Source organism: Rattus norvegicus, chromosome 1 (genome assembly GCF_021556685.1).
Source record: "Rattus norvegicus strain SHRSP/BbbUtx chromosome 1, alternate assembly SHRSP_T2T, whole genome shotgun sequence".
NCBI classification, from domain to species: Eukaryota; Metazoa; Chordata; class Mammalia; order Rodentia; family Muridae; genus Rattus; species Rattus norvegicus.
The window spans coordinates 244,932,269-244,954,779 of NC_141534.1; the positions used below are offsets into that span (position 1 = coordinate 244,932,269).

The 22,511-nt window shown below is 40.9% G+C and overlaps 1 protein-coding gene across 2 annotated transcripts in view; it reads right to left on the reverse strand.

Annotated features, from left to right (window-relative positions):
• Positions 1-786: 786 nt before the first annotated feature.
• The window catches only part of Slc16a12 (solute carrier family 16, member 12), a 74,806-nt gene continuing 53,081 nt past the window's right edge, over positions 787-22,511 (reverse strand). For both annotated transcript variants that reach the window (NM_001191637.2, NM_001437574.1), the window contains 5 exon segments: positions 787-3,376; positions 4,905-5,164; positions 7,269-7,848; positions 9,479-9,622; positions 12,604-12,707. In NM_001191637.2, coding sequence (NP_001178566.1) covers positions 3,114-3,376; positions 4,905-5,164; positions 7,269-7,848; positions 9,479-9,622; positions 12,604-12,707 — 1,351 coding nt within the window. In that variant the 3' untranslated portion in view covers positions 787-3,113.

Below are 22,511 nucleotides of genomic sequence, written 5' to 3' on the forward strand. Positions count from 1 at the left end.
AAGAAAACTTCCTATTTGTTGTCGCTGATAACTGCTGTACTAACAGATTGTTTGATGGAGTTTAACAAAAGTTAGTCATTTTAAAATGTGGGCACTCAGTATGCCTACCCTGAATCCCCACTGTTTCACTCTAATAAATAGCTTACAAATTAAAACTTCCCAGGACCAGAAATAGAAGGCTAAATAGACTAGCACTAGGGCAATTAAGTCGAACTTGGAGGTAGAGCTCCTTTTCTCCCCATCATGGCCCCACCCACCCCAAATTCTCTCAAAGAGAAACCTGCATCAATCAAGAGGAAACTAAGCAACTTTGCTGGAAGTGGTGAGTTTGTTGTTGTTGTTTATTCTCTTTCTGTTTTATTTAAAAACACAACAACAATAACCATCTCTTAGAAATTTATAATGTAGACCCCATCTATACTGATTCAAGGGAAAGATGCATAATTCAACGGAGAATCTGTTTTCAGGTAGAATCCACATAAAAGATGACCTAAGGAGTCACAATGGGAAGGATGCAGGCTCCAGTATCAGATAGTATCAGACAGCATCCCTGCTCTATCCACCAGTACCTAGGTTTCTACCTCCCCAGATGATGATGGCTTAGATTATTATAGGAATTAACTGTAAAGGCATATAGGAAATATTTATCATTTCATATATAGTGTTCTAGAAGGATTCAATGAAGGATTTAGGGTTTTGTAAATTATATTAGCCATGTCTTCACATGATCTAGATAGATGCACTCCCCAACCTATCCAACTCTCTTGTCTAAGGAAAAAACAATTGTTTGAAACATGTGAGTATAAATCCATTTTATTTTGCCTTTGAACTAGGAAAACATTAGCCTACACATCGGATTCATTAGTAGAATTCTAATTTAAGCAACAGAAAAAATAGCACATTGAAAATTTAGATTCTGTCTTGTTTTCCTACTTAGTTACAAAGGTGAACCTACAGTTGGGTGAACAAATATTTAAGGCATAAAATAATTTCTCTACTGGTTTATTCTTGACTCCACAAAATGCCCCATTCCTATGAATTCCTTAGCTTTGGAACCAACTGTTTAAATACATGGAGAAAATGTTTTAGTAACATGTTGTGCAGGTGACCAAACTGTAAACTGTAAGATCTACAGTTTTTCTTACTGGTTCTTCAAAAATGTTTTCCCAAGAAAGTTAGAATGCAAATTTATTGCACGGATAAAGTCAAAAGATCTAAAATGTTTTATATAAGTTTAAAACCTTTGATCATTATCCTAGTTTTTTATAAACACAATAGAGAAACTATATTATAGAATCACACAAACAAAATTTACAATCAATTCTTTAAAAACATACAAATAAGAGTACTTACTTTTTTAAGAAAAAGCATTTTTATGATTAAAAATGACATTTAGGGTAAAGTGCTATTCCAAAACAAGTATTTCATCTTGAATATATTTTGAGTATTCAATTTTGACTTTGAATTTTTACAGATCTCCTCAAAGTATTTTTAAAATTGCAAATAACACAGTGAATGGATTCAAAACTAAAGTCCCAGACTGAGTAAAGACAGGACACTCACATTTTTCTGTGAAAAACTACAATGTGAGTAGTGCCGATCTCTCCATCGAATCAAGCCAGTATCTCATTATGAAAGCAGTATAGCAACACAAACATACTCAGTTCAAGTGAGAACTCAGTCACCTCAGCCATCCCTCAACGCTTTGTTATTTCTCCCAGCACCATGTCTGGCAAAAGCCACTCTGAGGCTTCTTGGGGACAGTAGGTTAAATGGTCATTGAGTTCACAACGTTTCCTTGTGACTTGCATTTAAACTCTTGAACAATTGAAAACATCCCCCTTTTATTATATAACTTGTCCTTCTTTGAAAATGGTACCTGATTGGGGATTCAGGACTCTTAATTGTGTGGATTTTAAAACAGCTGGGGATAAGATGTGGCCCCACCTTTCTTCTTTTTTGTACTTTTCTCTGATATGAAAATTCAGAAAGGATTTCATGTCCCTGCAAAGTCTGGCCTCCGAGAAGGAGCAGACACTTCTACACTTGATCTTAGCCAAAAGGCCGAGAAGCGATGGAGCAGACACTTCTAAGCCAATGAGTCAGATTTATAACTATGATCCAACAAGGGATATGGTGAACTCCAAAGGCCATCTTTAGAACATTTGTATGATAAGAAAACCCCCAACCCCTCTTTTGGATAATGATGACTCTAACGACTGCTGACTCAGGAATTCAATTACTGCTCAACTGGAATACTGTCAACATTTTTCTATTCCTAAAAGGAATGTGCCTAAAGTTCAAATTAGAACCTTTTTTTTTCAAAGAGAAGAAAAAGCTGAGGATTCCTGGGGTATTACAATCACTTCAGGAAAGATGTAGCAGTTGTCCCAACATTGAACGAGTTGTGTTACATTTAGAGTCAGTATGCAGTAATGACAGGGTGAGTGTCGGGGGTCGGGGGGACGGTCTGAAGAAAAGAGCTTCTGTTTCAACAAGACAGTTACAAATAAAGTATTACCACAAGCCACTCTCTAAAGTCTGTTCCAGCCATAGTGTTTGATGACTGTTGGGTCTCTCAAAGTGATGGCTACCCATTGGAAGAGGCACTGGTTACTGGTTGGCTGGGAAATGGATAAGAGAGTGTCTGTTGTACATTAATTTATCATTGCCTTTCAAAGAGTCTCAAGAATTTCTTTGCCACTCTAAACATTGAGGCGCTCTGTTCTCAAGTCACCTCTGCATCCCCACTGCCAGCACAACCACCACTGCTTCTGTTCAGAATGAGGGGGTGGGGCAGATTTTATGAAAACTCTTCACAGTGGCCTCTGCTTAGAGTTGTCCTGAAATACAACTGACCCTGTCAACTGTGTCCTGCCCTTCTCCCAGAGCTAAGTTTGTAGTGAGTACAAATCCTGAATGAGAAAACTCCAGGCTAACTCCAGATTTCTTTGTTGCTCATTATTGTCCCCATATAAATATGTTAACAAAACAGTATTAATAATTTACTTGGGAGGTGATACTCTGTCAAAATAAAATATTTCCAGACTGTGAACAACCTGGTGGCCTGGTATCCACCAGCCTTGCAGATTCCCAGGACAAGGCCACACAGGTCATGTGAGATTGCAACCAGTCCTAGCTTTAGCCAGGGATTCCTCATCTTTCTGATCTAACTCCTTCGCTATAGAGTAGGCCACTGATCCATTGGTCCACAGATGCAGCTTGGGATCTGAGTCTTTGACCAGGAAGGGCACCTGTGTTCTTTTCATTCTTTTTGCAATTTTGGCAAAGCCAAGCAGGATGGAACTAAATATCATGGCAAATCCACAAAGAAGGAAGGCTGCAGTATAGCTGCCCGTCGTGTCCACCAGCCATCCTACAACAAAGCAAAACCACAGTGATGAACTAAAAACCCAATTACCAGATTACCCACACTCAAATTTAATCATTTGCCAGGAAAATCTCCATAGACTACATACAGCACATCATCATTGTTTTGAACAAAAAGCAGATGGCCTGAAAATATCTTGCAACAACCGAGAAATATATGAATTAATAGTTCCTATTAAGTGAAGGACTTAGGAGAGTCCTTTATGTTTGCTACTCACACAATAAATTTCAATGATTATTAACTCCATGAAATCTGGTTAAAAAGAAGATTCAAGATTGCATTTCATAGTCTGGAGCTTTAAATATCCTTTGAATTATTGAAGTTGGGATCATTGACGTAAGGGTTAAGTAGACATACAAAAGGCTAATAGGATTCCCAGAGCCCACACACTACTTTAAGTAACCTAATAGACTTCAGTCCAGCATCCAGTTGTCAATGAAAGACTAATTTCATCCATACTTTATTTGAAAATTAGGACTCTGGGCCATTGCTTCTTGGCTTTTGGGCTAAGATCATGTGTATTGTTTTAAATGTATACACCTGAGGTCATACATCTATAATCACAGATTTATTTTTATTTTTGTTGGTATTGTAGCATATCAGTCCCACAATATCTACACCAGCCACAAAGTGGGAGGACAACCATGTTTCGTGATAGGAAAATATGGGCCACAAGGATCAGAGAATCAGTGGGGTAAAGCTTTATTCTGGCAGGTAATTGGTTAGGAGCATCTATAAATTTTCCCTCAAAACATCATTTGTATGCCAAGAAAATCCACCAGAAAAGTATGCAGCTTCTCTTTTCACCCACTTCAGATCCAAAAATCAAAGTGGAATAGAAAAATTAATACTCATTCTGCAAGGCTCCGCAGGATCCATACTCCCTGCACATATTTTTGTTCAGGATCTGCTTTAAATGTTCTGCAGGGATGAAGTAGTTACTTTGCATTTAAATGGAACCTTCATTTCCTTTGTCATAAACCTCTAGATCACATACTCTAAAATATGCTTTAGTCACTATCTGTTTGCATGAGAACTTGACCATTAACAACATGATACCTACAAGTGATAAGCAAAGAATGCAGAGAGAGAGACAGCCCTGTCCTCTGCCTGGCTCTCTCTGTGCATCGACATACTTTCACCTCCTTTGAGTCTCACTACTCACTGCTCCATTTTGGAAGCAGATTTCCTTCTGACCATGCCCTACTTACTTACAATTGGAGCAAATGATCTATTCTTTTACTTCTGTCTTTAGTATAAACTGGAACCAAGACCCTAATTTGGGACTTTCTCTTTCCAGGCAAGCTACCATCCTGACTAGGTTGGAAAAGATTACGAAGGTAGAATGTGGATAGGTCCATGGCTCTTTGTTGCATCCCTACAGCCTTCCACACTTTCCTGACTCACTTAAAAACTCTTTCTCATTTTTGGCATGTGAGTTGTATACAGAAGTATGCATTCACTTCCTCTACGTCAATACAATGACAGTGACTAGTAGACTTTGAAAACTTACCTGCAATGGGTGGGCTCACCAAGTATGGCACTGCATGGAGGAAGTAGACCACGCCAAGTGCTGATGACAAAGAGGTGGTCCCTACTATCTCTGCAGTCACTACTGGGATCAAGGTAACGTAGGCTCCGTCGAAGTAGCCAAAGGTACAAGAGAAAGGCACAAGAAGGGGGAAGCTTTGAAGCATTGGGAGACACAGATAGCACAGCCCATCTAGTGCCACAGCAAAGAGGTAGCAAACATATCGGTAATTCTTCAGACACCTATGGAAGTGAAGGACCATAGTAAGTATGGGACACACAGATTCCATAAAAAAAATTTTGAACCAAGCCATTCAGCTGTGAGCACCGCAGCCGTTTACACATGTGCCTTCCTATTTGTGTTATCTTACACACACACACACACACACACACACACACACACACACACACGCATGTGTGTGAGTATGCGATCATATGAATTGGCTCCCATGGAGGCCATATTAGATTCCCTGGAACTAGAGTTACAGGAAGTTGTGAGTTGCTAGGAACTGAACTCCATTCCTCTGCAAAAGTAGCAAGTGTTCTTTACTGCTAGGATGTCTTGCCATCTCCTGTTATCCTCTGATTGTTCTACTGGCATATGTAAATGAATGCATGTCTCTAGGAAGCAGAGTATGGTGTTGCTCTAATTAGCTATGTACATGATTGCAACGTCACTACCTGCATAACTCTACTCTAAAATTCTTTCATCAGAAAATGAGATTATCCACCTCGATATATGTCAACCTGATTGTGAAATAATACATAGCATGCTAAGCAGCTACAATTTTTTAAGCACCTAACATATTGAGTGTTTTGAGATACAGTAGTCCCTGTATCGAGCACATCACGCATGCTCACTGGTATCGGGCACATCACGCATGCTCACTGGTCGATCGGGCACATCACGCATGCTCACTGGTATCCGGCACATCTCACAGGCTCAACAACCGGAGTGACCTCACATTGCTGAGACTAGAATATGAAGACATTAAAAGGAAGTGTAGGAGTGATGAAGGTCTGGTCTAGGATTAAGTCCTATATCCAGACTCCCCCAGTGGTCTTAGAGTCCATTCCCTCTCTGTAACTCCACCCCAATCCATGATACCAATTATTTGAAAGATGGTAGAATGCCAGCTCTGTTGACTTGAGAATGTTTTCCCTCATTATCCTCCAACTAGTGCACTCACTTGTTTGACGGATGGAGGCCCTTGAGAATCTCAGTGTTAGGTGATTTTAACAAGGGGCAGAACTGGCACAAGAATTTCGGTCTTGTGCCTAGCCACACCTCCTTCAACTTAGGTGTTGCTTCTCCGTCATCAGCGAGCAGTGGACATCGCCCCGCCCTTCCTCCTTCCTTTGTCTTTAATTTAAAATGTGGGAAGTGCTGGGGCATGTCCAGCAGGGAGTTGCTGCTTTTATCTCTAGCCAAGCACAAAAGAAAACAAGTGGAATCTGTCCTAAATATTATATTAGTGGTGCTAGAGAACCACTGTCGGATCCTGATTAACGACTAAAGTGTAACTTGTGAGAAGCCATTAGAGGACAGCTCTCTTAGCTCATGACTCAAATATAAGTAATTCCTCACCTAAGGCACCTTTAGACGTCTTCAATCCCAAACAGGTAATTAATTATTTGCTGGAGAGTGCCTATATAAATTCAGTCTCTAAGGTTACAATATCATGAAAGCATTCTCATCCCACACTGAAATCTACCTGTGTGGTTCATGACACCGTGTGTCATTCATTGTACCTGACCCTCCTACCTTGGGGTGGGGCGGGTCCTCTTTCTGCTACTAGTTATTCCCTGACTCAACTCAAAACATGTTAAAATCCCAAAAGCCAGCCAGCAGTTGTCTCAGTGGAGGACTAGCTTGCCTTGAGCTGGAGTCAAATTCGTCTCCAATTAGGATATTTAGTTGTCCTCAGTCTGCAGTTCAGACAGACACACAACCTAGACTATGTAGAACACGAGTAGACGAATTAGGATCGCATCTAGCTTGCTGTCTGTGTGACGTACCTGGTTGGTTTGTTTCATTTTAAATGGTTGTAAACAGTAAAAACAAAAGCAAAACCAAAACAAAACCCTAACATTTGGTGAAATACAGAAATAGACATTTCAGTGCACATTGATACTCATCAGAATATTTCGTCTACAAAGCCAAACAATGTTTGACCTACTTGTTCCGGTACATAAAAAGTTTGCCAAATATAAGAATCAGCAAGAAAGCCGCCTTTAGATATCAAAATTACCCTTCAAAGGTAAGTGTGTGACAAGGTGAGGTCAGGGAAAACTTGGCGCTTAAAGTTCCTGGGGAGAAACCAGTTGTGCTTTTGACGGATTTTACCTTCTGTCAGTTAGCCAGCCAAACGTGATGTTGCCGACAATATCAATCACTCCGAGGATGGACATGAGGAAAGCAGCTTGATGGTGACTCACTCCGACACTCAAAGCATAAGGCACCAGGTACACAAAGAGAGGGCTGCAGCCGTAGGCCATGAACAGAACAGAGACAGCCAGCACGACGAAGTCTGACATCAGTAAAAAGCCGTATCCTTGCTGCAAAGAGCAGCAAAGACGGGTCTCTGTCCATTCTTTGGTCAAAGGTGAATAGGGAGATGCCTGCTTACAGTCTTCTCTCTGAGCGTCACGGTCGTGACTCTTCTCTGGGCCTGACGGGTCCTCTTTAAGGGTAATTGGACGCATCAGCGCGCCGCAGACGCAGAGATTCAGAACGAACCCACCAAGAATGAGCAGTGCTCCTCGCCAGGAGAACTGTTCAATGAGGAGCTGAACCACAGGGGCCAGGATGAAGGTACCAATGCCACTGCCTGACATGGCAATCCCGTAAGCGAAGGCTTTCCGCCTGCTGAAGTACTTGCCCACCATGGCAATTGCTGGGGAGTAACAAAGTGCAAATCCAAGACCTAGGAAACGGAGAACGCCATGAATGCTGGTTCAAAATGAGCGGACAGTGGGGAAAAACAGCTGTCTGAGACTGAAGAGAATCTGCTCGTCCAGGAAATCCCTTTAAAGCTGTTTGTGCACCCAGCTGAAAATCAATCTCCCTGCCATTCTTCTGTCATTTGTAAAATACAGAGAGGGCTTCTGTGACTTTTTTTCTTAGAAGGAATACACTAAAAGAAATTATTTCTCAAAGAAAACTAGATGAAGAACTTGAAAATAAACCAAAATTCAAGCTAAACTGGAATTTCCTGGCAAAATCTGGAAAATGCTGAACCAAGAAGCTAGCCCCACCTTCCTTTCCACAGGCCCTCTCTCCCTCCCTCCCCTGTTGTTTTTTTTGCAGGTTAAACTAGCTGAGAAATTGCCTCACTTCTTCCCTGCCTGAGAAGACACAGCTTTGATGGTCTATGCTTCCTGGGATTTATATAGAAATAGAGTATACAAGTCCAGGGAAGTTGCAGAATAATTTCGCTTAGGTGGAAAGCATCGTAGACTAGAGAATGTTACATAAGAACGTAGAAATATCCCTCAAGTCCTTCAGAAAAGCACCATCAGTCCCAGAAAGCTTTTAAAAGCTTTTTGGCCTCAACGACCTCAGTTTAACTTAGAAACCTCAAAGGGCTTCAAACCTGCATTTCAGGACGTAGAGGCCATTTACCTCAATGCGTCTAAAGAGAGATATAAAAATATGTGGCACCACATTCAATAATTGATAATGCCAGAGGAGAGAAAGAGGACACACTCTCAACACCCATCCCCATCTGCAGTACAGATGGTCAACAGATCTATGTGTTTCCAGATGCTGGGACTTTCAGTACTAAAACCGGACCAGTTCCTAGTGAACTTAGCAGCCAGGCCCTGTGAGTTACTAGGGATGTGTCTGTGACCTCCTTCACAGGCAGATGTGGACGCACAGCCTCACTCTGAGGTTACACACACCACTGGCCTAATTCCTCCTACTCTCATAGCACGTGCCCACACAGGAGTGGGTACCACCTTCGATCCTGTATCCGCAATGAACATAGGCCCCTTGAGTACCGCCAGCCAACCTCATCCCGACCCTGTGCAGTCCCCCTTAAGTTTGTGGAATGGAGGTGCTCTTCTCTTTCCATAAAATCCATCATTATTTTCCATATATGGAGCTTCCATAACACTGAGAAATAATGTGAAATACAAGAATGCTGGAGGCAACGTGCTAGCTTTTCTAAATTGAAATTACCATTTATTTTGGATAATAATACTCATAATAAAGACCAAAAAATTCAGGCCAAACACGGTTTTTAGTGTCCCATTTAGCAAAGGGAGACAGAGAATGACCAGTTGAAAATTTGCATTGTGCTGAATACAAAGTCTCAGGCATATGTCATGCCAGAGAGAAAAACTATTTCTCGCAGCATGATAAAGTTAATGTAGTAAGGCTCACTAGGGTAACGGAATGACATTTCCAAGTCTCTGTAGCCGCTAAGTAGGCAGTCACGAGCTAAGTCAGCTGCATCATGGATCTGAACGAACCAAATATTTTATAGATCTCTGTTGTGTTTATGTCTTGACAACACTTGAACAAAGCTGGGGTCAGATTTGTGCGCTTACCTGTGAGAACTCCCAGACTGAGGTAGAGGTGCTTCAAACTGGTGGCAAATGAGCCCAGGATGAGACCAGTAGATGCCAGCAAGCCACCCAGCATGATCCCCGCTTGACAGGATAATTGGTTACTGACAACACTCCCAAGCGGAGCTTCAAAAACAACAAACAGATCAACAGAAAGAAAGGCTTCTGCGATACCTTGCAAACACTGTGGTGTTGTACTGATGGAGAAGAGAGCCGGCAACCTTTTAAAGGTCAGGCCCACCCCTCTAGTTTTATAGCTTTGGACACCAAGACCCAAGGAAAAGTGACCCTTAGTGGTTACAAGAATCAGAAACAGAGCAGTGACAGATCCTCAGTGTCCTCACTTAGACTTGTGCCTTCCCCTCTCATTCTCTTAGAGTCCTACATCCAGGGCTAGTGGATGGGTCTTTTTGTTTTATTTTTATGTGAATGAGTCTTTGCCTCCATCCATGCCTGTAGGTCTTGTGCATGCCCGGGACCAGAGGGAATAAGGGAGTTTGTTGGGTCCCCTAGAACTGGATTTCCAGAGGGTTGTGAGCTCCCTTGAGTGTCCTGGGGACTGAACCCATGTGCTCTTAATCGCTCTTAAATACTTTCAACTGTTAAGTCATCTCACCACACCTAAGGAGTTTTTCACACTGGCACCAGTTATTTATCCAAATTGCGTGTCACTTGCTCAAGGATGTTAAACACAGTACTGGTTTTTACAACACAACAGTAATGGTGACAGTTACTAAATGAGTGAATTTTTATCTTGAAGGAGAAAAATCATGGTATTACCAGTAGTCCTGGGGGGATGAGGAGGGGGATCAAAAGAGCTATGTCTCTGAATATCTGTTTAACATGATCAGTTTTGTAGAGATCAAGTTAAAACTGGAGATTCGCACATGGTATAACTCAGTCACCAGGCCAGCATCTCTGTTAAAGCTGTGGCTGTTAGAATATTTAACTGTGGGAGAACTGGAATGTGTAAGTCTCTAGAGACTGTTGAATTCTCAAGGGCGCTGCTACTGTGGTTACCAGAAAGTGAAAATATTTGAGTCATCTAAACTAAATTTGGTGAGGAAGTTGCACCAACTGTTAACAATTAGCATTCGCTTCTCTGTTCATCCCATGGCTGATTTTCTTCAAGGGGAGTCCCAGCACAACGTGCAGTCTCTTGTTCAAGTTCTAAATTCTCGTAGTCTATAACCTGGGGAGCAGGTGAATGCATGCAAACAAGGATCGCAGGGCTCACAGAGCATGAATTCACAGCGTCTGATCCTGCCCAGAGCCTATACCATCATTGTTGCCATGTCAGTTGTTACTGCTATGTTGAGAGCCTCAAATAACCTCCAGAAGATAACACCAAAGGAAATGAGTCATGCATATTCTCTGGGGCCCGCTGATAATAACGCTGTGGCTAACACAACCCTGAAAATCCAGGGTTCCTTGAAAGGGAAAGAAAGATGAACCCTAACCGTGTGATTTTGAGAATCCTTATCAGTTTGAAAGGTAAACTTAGTCTTTTCAAAAAATTCACAATCTACCCTAGAATCAAAGAAAGAAGCTTCAACACTGGTTCCTAAATCTAGACATTTAAAAACAAATATGTTGGGGCTGGAGCGATGGCTCAGTGGTTAAGAGCACTGACTGCTCTTCCAGAGGTCTTGAGTTCAAATTCCAGCAACCACATGGTAACTCACAACCATCTGTAATGAGATCTGCTGCCCTCTTCTGGTGTGTCTGAAGATAGCTATTGTGTACTTATATATAATAAATTTAAAAAACAAATGTGTATTTTGCTTGATTAAAATTATTAAAAGAAAAGAAAATATAACAAAATTCAACTTATGAAAGATAAGTCTATGGGTCAGTATGTAGAATAGTCAGAGAAATTTATCACATTACTGATAAATACAGTACTTCCCTTTTGACACTAACACAGGTAAAATTTTTAAATTTATTTATTTCATACTATGTGTATGGCTATTTTGTCTGTGCCTAGTATATATGTACACCACATGTGTGCCTGGTTCCAACAAAGATCAGAAATGGGCATCAAATCCCCTAGAAATGGGGATTGCACATGGTTGATGACTGCAGTGTGGGTGGTCAGAATTGAAAAGCAGCAAGTGCTCTTAACCCCTGAGCTATCTCTCCAGCCCCAGACAAAACTTTCTCAAGGAATAAAAGTTCCCAAAGCATCCTAGAATTTTTCTTAGTGAAAGGATTGAGTGGGTCCAGACTAGAAATGGATTGTTTTAATTAAATGTGATCTTAGAAATTCACTCAGAATTGGTGATTTTGGTAATTTTGTTTCAAAATTTATAAAAAGAAAAGTTTGTCATCCTCTATTACAGATGCAGTGTTAGGTCTCATGAATTTCTGGAACACTGTCCATGTTCCAGAGAGCACATTTGAGATTGTACAAATGCAGTTATAACCACAGTGAGCCTACTTAGCTATTGATTACATGTTCCTATCCTTCCCTGATATTTCTCTTATTCAAGAAAAAATGACATCCGAGAGTTGGATTTGGAATCCTCTGGGAAAGAAGCAGAAAGAAAGCCAAGACTTGAGCTATGATGTCACTCACTGAAGGAAACCCTGTAGAAATGGCTCATGCACCTTTTAGAGTCATGGCTCGCTGAAAGCTCCTGATCCCATTGAATCTTGGAAGCTAAACAACGTTGGCCCTGGTTAGTATTTGAGTCAGAGAAATGGCTTACTGTGCTATCTAATGTATGCTTGCATGGCTAGGGAAGGAGAAAGCCGTCAAATCTAGGAGACATAGCCTTCTACATTCTGCCCAGAAACTTGTCCCCAGATCACCACCAGCTTTAAGACACTCAGCGTGTAGATGAACCCAATGAGATGTGTCCTTCCCAATGTGTTGATGACTACTCCAACTGGCATTGGTCAGGGCCATCAATTCCAGGAGCAAGTCTGACTGGTTTAGCTGAAGACAAGATTGATCATCTAGGTTTTCAATCTTCCTAACTTGTAAAATCTTTCCACTTAGAAAATGAATAATCAAATCAGTGTCACCTGACCCTGTCAAAAGTCATTGCCATGTTCAATTCCATAATTTCCATTAATTGTCCATCCTGGTAAATAATACTCACCACAGAGCATTGTCATGCAGTCTACAATGGAATGGATCCATGCTGTTTGGGAATAATCCTGAGCAAAGTACGTCTGAAACTCCACAAAAAATATGGAGATACACCTGAAAAATGCAATGCGGGCATTTTATACAGCAGACGAATGAATATGGAATTGAGTCACGACCTAAAAGCTTTGTTTCAATCAGCTATTAAAATGTCAAAGGATGTCAATTACTGAGCCAGGATGAGTAGGAAAGCAGAAGTTGACCATTGGGGCCATTCTGAGGAACCAGAAAACAAGTGTTTCATTGTCTGAGAAGCTGCTATAAAACCTTGGAGCTAGGAAGAACACTCCTCTGAGGTGTCATGGGAAAAACAAAAACATATTAAAAACATGGTTTATCATTAATTATTATAGCTAATATTTTCTCTATGGATCTAACCTCTCCAAAGTTATATACAACTTTAAACTTGAAAAATGAAGGATAATATAAAAACCAAGCCTTAGAGATTTTACTTCTAATATTTGTACAAGGGCAGTAATCTGATGATGATGATGATGATGATGATGATGATGATGATGATGATGAACTGAAATGAAACAAATATATCCTAAAAAATTTATTATGGCCAAACATTGTAACTGACCTATTTATCATTAAAAGATTCGTCATTCTTACTTTTCTACTGCTGTGATAAGACACTGTGACCAAGTCAGCAACTTCTAGAAGAAATAGTTCTTTCACATGAGTATGTGTTCAGAGAAAAAAGACAAATGGTAATGTTAAGTTAAAAATAATTGCCTACAGAGTATGTGAACTGTGATTTAGCATGACACCATTTGGAAGGAGACTCACACAACATCACTTAATGATCTCATTTAGGGCCTGGCACCGTTAGAGGAGTACTACAGCAGAGAAGAGCACTGCTCTTGTGGCTTGCCGATAAGAGGTTATATCTCTTTGGAAATGTCCAAATCACAACTCGTCCAGATGCAGCAACCCATAGCCACCTGGGATTTAGTCTTCCATTCCTCAGCAGTTGCTTCAAGATAGAAAGATGGGTGAGAGAAAGATTGGGGGGGGAAGAGAAGTCGGTGGAATCGGGGGAGCTGTATTCAATGCTGACTTTAAGTGAGCACTTGATTAATGCCCAGCTGTTACTGAGGTAAAATTCTTAATAGTCATACCTCTGCAATTAAACATAACTTATAATTCAGTGGACCAACAGAGACTCCATGCCAACAAAGGATATACGTGTCCTATGTGTGCCTGTTACTCTTTGCTGCCCCATTTATATGTGATGTTGGAGACGTCTCATGTACACAGAATTCTGGTTGACCTATAGTCCAATGGAGCATAGGACTTAAAGCAACAGAGTCTCCATGCTAACAAAGGATGTATGTGTCCTGTGTGTGCCTGTTACTCTTTGCTGCCCCATTTATATGTGATGTTGGAGACGTCTCATGTACACAGAATTCTGGTTGACCTATAGTCCAATGGAGCATAGGACTTAAAGCAACAGAGTCTCCATGCTAACAAAGGATGTATGTGTCCTATGTGTGCCTGTTACTCTTTGGTGTTCCATTTACATGGAATATTGGAGATGTTTCATGTGTACAGAATTCTGGCTGACCTACAGTCCAAGGGAGCATAGGACTCAAAACTATCACATGAATGCATTACACCCATGATTATGAGTACATGGGAGCCATAGGAAAGGTCTAACTGCCCAAGAGAGGCCACACTTTCTGTCTGCATCAGAACTTGTTCCAAAACAGAAAGAGGTAAAGGTACCATAAAACTCACAATCCCAATCACCTACAGTGAGAATAATGGTGTAGAGGAAGAGAACAAGAGGGTTACTCCTAATTTTTGTTCCTTTTCAGGAAGCTGGAGATGGCTCCATGGGTAATGTGTTTAATGAGCAAACATGAGAACCTAAGTTCAGATCCCCAAAACTCATGGAAAAACTAAAGATGGCACAATTTGCCTGTAACACCAGTGCTAGGGAGATGAAGCCAGGCAGATCCTAGGGTTCTTTGAATGTGTGAGTAGAACATGCACACACACACACACACACACACACACACACACACACATATACATTTGCATACAATACACACATATGCATAAAGATACAGATAGATGAATAGATGGATAGATAGCAAGAGAGAGGAGAGAAGAGAGGAGAAACAAGAGAGAATGAGAATAATATGTAAGAATCGGACGCTCAAATAAAAATAGCAGTGTTAGCCATGCGCAGGATTTCCACTGTTCTGATGAAATAGAATCTGTGTGGGTGTACAAGCTGTTAAACACAGGTTACACAGTTTCAGTGATTCGACATACAAGTAAGCACTCTGTTCTGCATCTGAAATTGGCATTGTATAGCATAAATTATAAATAAGTTCATAATAGTAATTTAACAGTCTTATTTTTGTTGATTAAATAGCACTAAATGCCGAAGGGATGAGATAAAGACTTGAGAGAGACTCATCAAGAAAGAAAACTAATTTCCCATTATGGTTTGACAATACTCCCCACCCCGCTGTCTTAAAAAAAAACCAAAAAGCACTTTTTATTTTGTGATGGTCTCTCTAAATATTTTGCCAATCCTGGACAAATGGTATAGAGAATTGAATAATTAACCCTCGGGTGATGGCATTTATGGAATCTTGCATTTGTGTTATAAAACAGAGGTCAACACATGGAGAAGGGAAGGAGAGAAAGGGGTCAAATTGAGATATAAGATAAGGAATCCACATCCAGGTCCAAAAGAATAGCCCACACTCTCCACCAATCATAAGATATGGCGGCCCTAGGAGGACAGGCAGTTTCCTAAAGGTGATGGAGCTGAAGGCTCTGACGACTACATCTATCTGATTCTGTATGAGTGCTATTCAGCTGAGGCTATGCTGGGGGCACATCTCTGTGTTCACACCACATTCCTCTGCTTCTCCACACTGTAGGCTAGGAGAATTGCTTCAGTCGAAAGGGTGTGAAAAGTAGTCCTTCTCCACCCATTGGTCTGAGAATCCAGACAACACCTTGTATTAATAGATCTGATGCAAAGTCTGTAGTCATGTTAAAGACTGGAGTATTGAAATGATACAGTCACCCTCTACAGCACAAACAACACACATAGACTACCCATACTTTAATTTGAATGAAAATACATTAGAGTTCCTTAAAAACACAAAGCCACATTTAATTTGGAGCAACAAGGAAAGCATGAACCCTTCAATCCGAACACAAGAGCCCCATCTGCCAATCTTGCTTCCTTACCAAGATACTGATATCAAGAATAGTCTCTGACAAATATCTGCAAAAGAAGCTATCGGCAGAGCAAGCAAGCAACCCATAAGGTGGGAAAAATCCTCATTGGCTCTACATTAGACATGGGGCTAATAGTTTATAAAGAACTGCAGAAATAAGTAAAAAGAAAATCTAGTGTTGGTCAGCAAATAGACCCAGGAGATGCAAAGTTTTCAAATGAAGAAATACAAATGGCCAGTAAGTTTTTTTTTAATGGCTGATATCCCTAGCCATCAGGAAAGTGCAAATTAAAACTGCTTTACAATACCACTTTACATTAGCCAGCAATCTGAGAACTGTTGACAAGGGTGTGGAGAAAGAAGAACCCTTGTTCACTGATGGTGGGAGTGCAAACTAATACAACCATTGTGAGAATGAGTAGGGCATTTCCTCAAAAGATTTAAAATAGGACTATCATCTGACCCAGCTATACTATACAAGAGCACACCCCCTCCAAAACTCCATACCATACCACAGAGACACTTCCGCAACCATGTTTATAACTGCTGTACTCACTATAGCGAGGAAACAGAACAGATGGAAATGTGGTACACATACCCAGTGGAATTTCAGCTATGAAGAAATATGAAATTTGCCGGAAGAGAATGGATCTGGAAAAGTATGATGTTAAGCAAGGTGACCCAAAGTCAGGAAGACAAAAGCCTCGTGCTTCCTCACATGCAGATCCTAGTCTGCACATAAGTATTTATATACACATGTAAGTGTGTGTAGAGCCTAAGAAGTTCAAAAGGAGACCAAGAGAGGGAACAAGTAGGTGCCGAGGAAGGATGAAGGGTAAGCAGAAGGACACAAAAAGAGGAAGAGACTGAGGACAGCACACAAGGGAAGTTAGGCATAGCAGAGAGGAGTGGGGGCAGGGAAATGGATTGAGGTAAGAATCACTAAAACACATCATTCAAAAATGCAATAATGATGTCTAGTATCTTGTATGCTAATTTAAACTTTTTTGTACCACCAACAATAACTTCATATTCATACATGTCATTTTTCTACTGCTTCAGTATTTTCCTCTCAGAAAAGGTTTAGAACTGGATTATTTGGCCATTTCTCTTTTTGTCACCTCCCAGTTCAAAACGCTTGCACCTCTTAATGGCCAGCATCCACTCGGATCTGCCATCAACACACTCAAGCCCAAGGACAATCTTCTTTGTGGTTTAGGCCTTCTTTTGGAAAATTGGCTTTGTTTACCCATTGTAGCCATTCTGCTTGCCGATAATAGCATGGCTACCCTTGGGTATCAGGGAGTCCTTGCCCTTCTTATACTGAGTAACTTTGTGAGACTGTTGCTTGCCACATTTCTCACAGAAAGTCCTTCGGGTTTTAGGTGCACTGCTCATCTTTGCAGTAGAAGTGTCTGCGATGAAAAAATAGGAAACCTGACATCTGTGATGGGAGCCTCAATTACTGATCAGAAAGAGCTATTTTAAACTTTTTAATTAAAAAACAAATACCAATATACTAAAAGCAATAACAAAAATCATGTAAAGTTACTGACCATCTGAAAGACTTCTTATATGGTACTAAACATTTTATCATTTTCTCCTAACAAAGTGAGTTGTAACTTAGCGTATATAGCCTCATGAAAACAGTTGAGCTATCCATCACCCAGGATTCTCAGTAGACACTGCTGACTGTGGGGCTGGGTAAGCCCCTGTGAGATTTGTCCTGTGTGGCAGGGTGCTTAGAAGCTTCTCCATCTTCTGCTCCAAATGTCTCCAGACATTGCCCACAAGCCTTGGAAACCAAAATGAGGCCGACTGATGACAAGTGATCATCAAGGTTGGAAAACCTTCAGAACGTCCAAATCACCTCCATGGGTCACCATCACCCTTACTGCTCATCACTGACAGCAGCACCTTTCCCCTGAACTGAAGCCCAAAGCTCCTAGCTGATGCTGCTCAATTCACACTCGGCTGGCTTCAGTGCATTCTGCAAACAGTGCCTTCCTAGAACAGATCCTGGCGCTTCAAACATTTTAGCCTGATTTATGAGGTTTTGTTGTCCCTTTCTGCCCACTGTTGGACATTCCACTTCAGCCATACTGAATGTGTTGCTACCTCTTTCAATCCAATCCCTGTGTTCTATGCACATCTGAACATTCTGGCATTTTCTGTGATTCTCCTCTAAATCCCTTCTTTTAGTCTTAAACAGTCCGCTATTCTACACCTCCAGGCAATCTTCCTTGACCGCTCCCTTATTACTCAAGACAGGAATCGATGCTTCTCCTCTGTGTCCTCTACATGTTGCACAATCATCTGTCATCTGGCAACTCCCTTTCTACTTGTTTGCCATGTCCACTAGATATTGCTTTGTGACAAAGGAAGACATATATGTATTTTTTTAAACATTTTAGTGGAATGTTTTTTACATTTCAAATGTTATCCATTTTCCCAGTTCCCATCCATAAACCCCTTACCCCACACCCCCTCCCCCTTTTTCTATGAGGGTATTCCTTTACCCAACCACCCATCTCTTCCTGCCTCCCCTCCCTGACATTCCTCTACACTGATGAGGTCCAGCCTGGGAAGGACCAAGGGCTTCTCCTCCCATTGGTACCCAACAAGGCCATCCTCTGCTAGATATGGAGCTGGAGCCATGGGTCCTTCATGTGTACTCTTTGGATGGTGGTTTAGTCCCTGAGAGCTCTGGTTGGTTGGTATTATTGTTCTTACTGGATTGCAAACTCTTTCAGCTCCTTCAATTCTCTAACTCCTCCAATGGGGACACTGATCTCAGTTCAATGGTTGACTGTGAGCATCTGCCTCTGTATTTGTCATGCTCTGGCAGACCCTCTCAGGAGACAGCTATATCAGGCTCCTGTCAGCATGCACTTCTTGACATCAGCAATATTGTCTGGGTTTGGTGGCTGTATGTATATGGATTGGATCCCCAGGTGGGGCAGGCTCTAAATGGCCATTCCTTCAGTCTCTGCTCCAAACTTTGTCTACAAATCTCCTCCTATGAATATTTTTGTTCCCCCTTCTAAGAAGGACTGAAGCATTCACACTTTAATTGTCCTTCTTCTTGAACTTCATGTGGTCTGTGGATTGTATCTTGGGTAATCTGAGCTTTTTGGCTAATATCCTCTTATCAGTGGATAAGTGGATACCATGTGAGTGCATACTATGTGTGTGTTTTTGTGATTGGGTTACCTCACTCAGGATGGTATTTTCTAGTTTCATCCATTTGCCTATGAATTCCATGAAGTCATTGTTTTTAATAGCTGAGTAGTACTCCACTGTGCAAATGTACCACATTTTCTGTATCCATTCCTCTGTTGAAGGGCATCTGGGTTCTTTCCAGCTTCTGGCTATTATAAATAAGGCTGCTATGAACATAGCGGAGCATATGTTCTTGTTATATGTTGGAGCATCTTTTGGGTATATGCCCAGGAGTGGTATAGCTGGGTCCTCAGGTAGTACTATGTCCAATTTTCTGAGGAACCTCCAGACTGATTTCCAGAGTGATTGTACCAGTCTGCAATCCCACCAACAATGGAGGAGTGTTCCTCTTTCTCCACATCCTCGCCAGCACCTGCACGTGTCTTAATTCACACTAAATCCCAAACATCTAGTATGGTATCTGACATGAATTGGGTGCTCATAAATATTGTTTAACAGAAGAAGACAATGTAGGAAGGGAAAGGAGGAAGGAAGGAGGAAGGAAGGAGGAAGGAAGGGGAGCACCTTGATAGAGAAACTGATTGGACTGTAAGGAAGTGAAAGGCACCACTGGAGAGAGGAGAGGAAGAAAGTGGTAGGGCCACCAGAGGAGCATGTGAAGAGGCAAGTTGAAGCAGGGATGTGAAGCATCCAAACAGGCTCTGCAGAGACAGAATCAACACGATCAGTGCAAATGGTGAAGAAGAGACAGAAAAGAGTAGTTGAGAAAATGGTAAGATAGTTTGAAATCATAAACCAGTCTCTTCACTAAATCATTCTGGGGAACGTTAATATTAGTGTGCTGTCTCTTGTGATTTCTTGACAAATTTTGCCTTGCTTTTTTTATTAACTAAATTATTTATTTACTTTACATCCTAATTGTAGCTTTCCCTCCCTCCTCTCCTCCCAATCCCTCTCTCTTGCCATCCATACACTCCCCCATCTATCTCTCTTCTCCTTCTCCTCAGAAAAGAGGAGGCCTCCTATGAGTATCAGGCAGCCTTACCATATCAAATTGTAGTAAAATTAGGCTCACCTTCTTTTACTGGGGCTACACTACACAAGGCAGCCCAGTTAGGGAAAGAGATTTAAAGGCAGGCAATGTAGTCAAACAGCCCCTGCTCCCACTTTAGGAGCCCCCTATGAAGACCCAGATGTAGAACTATTACATATGCGTAGAGTGCCTAGGTCGGTCCCATGCATGCTCTCTGGTTGGCAGTTCAGTCTCTGTGAGCCCCTGTGGACACAGGTTAGTTGATTATTTCTGAACTGAGTTGACTAGACACATCAGCAAAACTTTGGGTCTGAAAATCAAAGATGTAAGCTTCATGTCTGGACCATAGCCAGAAGTCAAAGTTCAATGAATACACCCACCTTTCTAAGTATTTCAACATTCATGTAGCTCAGGAAGATGGTTATGTTGTTCAACAGGAAGAGGACCAAGTGACAAATGAAAAATAATAAAATGAAAAGAAATAATATGGACATATTTCACTTCTATAGAAAAGGGGAGAAATGACCGTGGAGTTTTCCAGATGATGAAAGTTTGTGCTGTAAGATTTAAAATCCAGGAATATCTGAAATAAATTGAATTGTAATAGGGGCACACATGTATCTAGATGTTTGCAATAACAAGAGTCGGGAAAGCAAAGCTCTTTCCAGATTCATACACACGGAAGCAAATATTGAGGAAGTTTTTCAATTTCTTCATCTATAGATCAAGCCTTTTTATAAGCATGACTCACAAAAGTCAGAATGATGAATCTCATGACATCTCCTTCGCCTTGGGATAGCATTCATTCACAAAAACATAGAAACGGAACAGAACCAGTGTCATCACTTATGACCCAACACTCCTCTCTTAAAGATGATCTGACTTCAACAGGTCAATGAGTTTTCTGCCTCAACCTCACCACTGCTCCGACCCAGTCCTAGCTGTGTTGTCAGATCCAGAACTGACTCATAGGGACACTGTAGCTAAAATTACTGTCATATCCCTTGACTACTCCTATAATGTGGTGGACATGACTTCACGAAAACTATCTGAAAGCATGTCGACAAGCACAAGGTAAGTGCTCAGTAAAGTTAGTAATCACTTTATTTTCACCCCAACTGTTCTCAATAGAGTTCAAAAAAACTCCAAAACTCCAGAAATGTATTCCAACTAAGTTTATTTGAACTCCAGAAATCTAGGCAACACCAAATCTCAGACCTAGGATATTGTTTTGTTTGAATATTTAAATCAATTTTTTGTTTCTAAAGAAATTGCCCAAGTTGTTATATATGTAGAAAATTCATGTAATTATGCCTTAACTGCGATCCTTAAGTGAATAGTGTATTTTGATAATGATATCTTAAAGAAAAAAAAAGAAATAATCAATGCATAGTAATTAATAGAAGGCATAGCTAAATAATAACGCCTGCTTTCATGGCCTGTCAAACTTTAAAATTTACATTTTTCAAAGTTCAAGACTAGAGCTGAGACAGAATTTTTAAATGACTTGAGTTTAATTATAGCATTGTTTATAACAGCAGAAACCAGAAGACCATATAAAATCCCATTAAAATGTATCCAATAACTGCAGACACAAGCATAAATAGGATTGTAAGCAACTATTCTTCAGTGAGGTAGAACCTTGGTTGATATATGACAGTCTGAAGAGAAGTTATTAAGGTGGAAAGCAGAACAATGTATCCGAAATTATGCTTCCTATGTGAATGACAAGAATGTGCACTTAGGTTAGTTCAAGGTTGAGGAGGCTTCCTTTTTCACTGTGAGACTAAACTTAAAAAATATTGCTGAGGTTAATTTTGCAGCAAAGTTGAGCCAGGAAATAAGGAAGAAAAACATTTTATTTATTGTCAACGTGTTTGAACTTTACCATCGGAATGCAAGACGTTTTGTGTCAAGGTGTGGTTGTTGGACACATGCTGGCTATCTGTTAGACAGCTTGCCCTGACTCGCTTCCTTTGTTCTCACGTCCAGATCTCTTGCCTGCTTCTTGGCATGTGACATTTAGATTCCAGGGCTGGCTTCATTGCCACACTTTCTTGTCTACCTTTATTCTGCTCAAGTATTCCTGTCGTGACCTCCTCTATTGACCTCTGTCTGGTACCCTACCTTGGCTGCCAACAACCACACCTTGACAGAAAACATCTTGCATTCTGATGGTAAAGTTCAAACACATTGCAATTATCCGGTTTCTGACTGAATGCTTGACAGTATAAGAATAGTGAAGAAGGGGGTTGGGGACTTAGCTCAGTGGTAGAACGCTTGCCTAGGAAGCGCAAGGCCCTGGGTTTGGTCCCCAGCTCCGAAAAAAAGAACCAAAAAAAAAAAAAGAATAATGAAGAAGGGCAGGCACTGACACAGGCTAAGACATCTTCCACCTCCATTTCTGGCAGGCCAAATTATTTCCATCTTTTA